The sequence below is a fragment of the Sorex araneus genome, chromosome 2, assembly GCF_027595985.1.
Source record: "Sorex araneus isolate mSorAra2 chromosome 2, mSorAra2.pri, whole genome shotgun sequence".
NCBI classification, from domain to species: domain Eukaryota; kingdom Metazoa; phylum Chordata; class Mammalia; order Eulipotyphla; family Soricidae; genus Sorex; species Sorex araneus.
In genome coordinates, this window is record NC_073303.1 from 194,978,941 (window position 1) to 194,983,148 (window position 4,208).

General features: G+C 42.8%; 1 protein-coding gene across 1 annotated transcript; it reads right to left on the bottom strand.

The window, feature by feature from the left end:
- Window positions 1-2,618: 2,618 nt before the first annotated feature.
- LOC101537772 (keratin-associated protein 11-1) lies at window positions 2,619-3,140 on the bottom strand. The gene has a single exon (XM_004618971.2). It carries the CDS (start codon window positions 3,138-3,140, stop codon window positions 2,619-2,621), a length of 522 nt encoding a protein of 173 aa, XP_004619028.1.
- Window positions 3,141-4,208: the final 1,068 nt, after the last annotated feature.

Sequence of the window (4,208 nt, forward strand, 5' to 3'; positions counted from 1 at the left end):
GATAAACCAATTAAACTCTATTATGGGCAATTGGGGCTATTTCATTTCTTTGTCTTTTATTCTAAGTCCTGGGAATGTTCATCAGGAGCTAACGTATAAGCAAATGGATTATAGGTTTTAAAAAACTGTAGCTAGAGATTCTAATGCATAAAAAGGCTCTTAGTGGCTAATGTAATGCCCTTCAACTATGGACATTGATGCATTTCTAAGCACAAGTTGTTATTTCCTGAAAACACAAAGAGACCAAGTAGATCTTCAGGTCAAAAGCGATTTCTCTGAAGGCAGAGTGCAGTGTTAAGAGAAGAAAAGTGCCTGTCAACTGGGGGTAGAGATGGAAGTTGGGAAACTGGGGACATTGGTGGTGGGAAATGTACACTGGTGAAGGGACGGGTGTTGGAACATTGTATAGTGGAAACCCAATCATAAACAACTTTGTAACTATGTACATTACAGTGGTTTAATAAAAAATAATAATAATTTAAAAGAAAGACTGCTCTCTGGATCTGCAACCCAAAATGTTCAACATTTACTTTTGTCATGTAACTATTTAATGTATTCTCTGAATCTTTTTTTATGTATCCCAAGTTTTGAAGTCCAGTGTTGCAGGTTCAGTTTTTATTAGAGTTGTTGTGGAAATAAATACCATAGAGGGAAAAACATATACAAATCATTTATTTTCAGAGAACCTGTTTTAATGTGGCACCTTGGTAAGCACTTATGTGTGCTTTTAGGGGAACGGTCACTTATAGAAGACTAAGGTATAGAAGGAAACATAAAAAGTCTAGACAAATTGCTAAGCCATAAGTTTTATAAGGGCAAGGCATCATAGCACCTTTATTCATCAACATATAACTAGCACCTAACTAACTAGGAGTTAGTGCATAAGAATTCCTCTAATGCTTGTCCATTCCTAAAAACAGAGGCCTAAGATAACATTTTTATTCCCATTTTACAGATGAGCTAAGGTTTAGGGAATGGGAAAAAAAAACAGTAGCAAAGCCTGGATTTTAACGAAAGACCCTAAAACCTCATTTTGCACCCATGTGTCATTTTGGGCCATATATCTAAAAGAAACAGAAATTATTTCTGCTCCACCTTTTAAAAGATAACCATGGAAACTTTGCAATGTTATGAAATGAAGCAAACCAGTCAGAGCTTTTAGAGTTCAGGTACAAATAGAATAGCTCTACTAGCAAAACAAAGGAAATAAAGACAGGTAAGTAACTTGACAGGAAAGTGACACTATCTTTGAATGTTCACACCGTCACAATACACAGTTCAAGCAAAACTCTATTCACATTATTATATACTGCTATATTATTCTTTGTAACCAACTTATAACTTCTTTTATCAGAGTCATCTAATTAAAAAAAGAAGTCATCATCTTTTTTGAATCCTAAAAAGCTAAAGAATTAAATCTAAAAACATTTGTTAAATAGCTTGTCAGGCTATGAAAAAAATGTTGATGGTTTAAAACCATAATAAATTGAGGTCACACAAACAACAGCTTTGAGTTAGCCATTTGGGATAACCTTGGTGATCCTTGGTTTTAGAATAAGCCAGAACATTTCTAAAAGTTGGCGTGTTACTTTGAAAAGAAAAGCACGTTGGAGCAAATGTACATTGAAAACAACAATTATTAAAACAAATCAACCTACTTTTAAGCTTGTTTTAAAGTTTGTTTTCCCTCCTACACTGAGTTACTCAAACAAGTTTTCATCTACACAGAGCATGTTGAGGAGAAGCTACTGGTTTGGACAGCGAGTGAACAGAGAACACAGCTGGATCCACCTTTTAGACAGCATCAAACTTAGAACCGGGTACCAGACTGGCCCTCTTTGCCACTGATTTCAATCTGATCATGGAGGGGTCCTTACAACGTTTCCCTGCTGTCTTTTAACAAGTAGGACTCAAACTCAAATTGATTCTTTTGCCCCCTTCACAATACGTTTCCCGCAAACTATCTGCTTTTCCGGGTACATTTCTTTTGTGGGAATTATCCTGAGATAATTGGAGGAAAAATAGAGAACAAACCCCTCTACGTCACAACATGTTCAAAGAAGTTCCAGCCAAATGAAAGATATATATAAACTCCCCCTTCCTTGCCACCGAACAAGATGCTGAACACACACTCTGTGTTCAAGGAGGGAAGATCAAGCCCTGATCCGCAAGGAATGATTCATGGACAGCAAAGAAAAAAAAAAAAACCTTGCAAATAAAGAACTCTAATGAGACATACATTTGCAGTGCCAAGGAACGCAAGTTTATTGAGAAATACAAAGCGAGACAAGCTCCCTTTTTCAAAGGCACAAAAGCAGAAGCCAGTAGGCACAGAAGCACGATCAAAACATGTCGAAACCATTAAAGACCCAGGCATTGGGTGGTAAAGTTTCTGCAGACATCCAGTGGCGCATGCGCCACCAGGGATCAATCCTTAAAACAAGCTTGGCATCATCCAGAAAGCATCAGATTGCCAAAGGCAGCATGTGCAGGGCTAACAGCCAGCAATTAGGCAGCTGGAACAGAGGTCAGCAACTCAGGGGCAGGCAGCTTGCTGGAAGATCCTGGAAAAAAGGCTGGTTGTGGAATCTTGCTTCAACTCACTGGTTCCTGTACCCTCAGCATGTTCTTCGGCAGCTCGACGTGTAGGACCGCTGGTACATCCTGGAACCCCCATAGGATGGCTGGCAGACGGTGGAGATGCCTCCCATTGGTTGGCAACCAGAAGAGACCCCTCCCATTGGCCGACAGACAGTAGAGATGCCACCCATTGATTGACACCCACTAGACATGCCTCCCAGGGGCTGACAGCCCCCAGAGACGAAGGTGACCGGCCGGTTGCAGGAAGTTGAGCAGGGATTGGAGACACAGGTGGTTTGCCTTGAACAGGATGCCTGGCCGGGGCTGGGGACGCAAGAAGTTGGCGAGAAACACGTTGGCTGGCAAACAGTGGGCTCACAGCACGTCTCCTGACAGTGTTCCAGGAGCCAGGAGCCTGTCTGAAAGGAACTAGGCAGATAGATGCCACTCAGGCAGTCGGTGTCCTGGGTAGCAGCTGTGGCAACGGGGGTCACTGGGACAGAGCAGCGTCCTCCAACGGGCCCAGAAGAGCAGTTCCTTGTGGAGCAGTTGTAGGACATGGTGCCGAGCAGAGAGCTGTGGGTAACTCGCTGAAGTTAGCTCCTTCAATGGTGAGTGCCACTGCAGGCACCTACGCTTTTATATATCCCTGCCTGCAGGTGGGTGGGGCGCTCACCTGGGTCTCCTGGCTTCTTTGGCTCAGATCAGCTTGCTTTAGAACATCTTGTGAATCTCCAGGTTAATTGTCTCTTGAGAAGCCTTCACCCTCATAAAGAAAGTTTAGTAGTTTGGTTACTAAATCATAAGGCTTCTGCGCGGTACTTAGAGCTAGGATGAAGAAGGTCGGTGGACAGCTTCAAAGGCATTGGTCATCCCAGCCCACACTCCACTCCTACTTCATCTTGCTTGATACAACAGTGTCCACCTGGTTGTAACACCAAACTGGACACCATCCTCCCATCACACACTCTCTCCCTTCTGACCTGGACTAATTACAAGCCCATACCGTTTGGTTTGTTGCTGGCAGCGTAATCGATTTCAAATGTGACACTCAGTCAAGTCTTCCGTAGGTAACGGGGCTTCTCATGGGCAAGGGTTCTCCTTGAATAAGCATCAGGATGGTGATAAAACCTCTCAGGAAGTGCAAGCTCATTCAGAAGCAAGTGATTGAAGCAAGATACACACACGGAGGTCGGGGACAGTGGAAATCAGCGTTCATGGTTCAAGAGCACAGGAAAGTAGAAGATCAATGGGTGAGGCTGCATCTGTAGGTCAGTCCTCTTCTAACCAAATCAGACGCTCTTTATTCTTAAATGCTTTAGTTAGGGACCAGAGTACAGCAGGTAGGGCACTTGCCTTGTAGGCAGTTGACCCAGGATTCATCCCAGACCTCAGATGGTCCCCCAAGTCTACCAGGTAGTGATCTCTGAGTCCAGAGCCAGGAGCAGGCCCTGAGCACAGCTGGACGTAGCCCCCCCCAAAAAATTAAATGTTTAGACAAATAAAAGTGGCTCATACACCTTATAAATATATCCCTGAATCAGGCGTCATTATTTTTTTAATCATCATAATGTCAATTTGAAAGAGCAAAGTATCTTTCTCTCAAGATTCCCAATATCTTCAGGAGA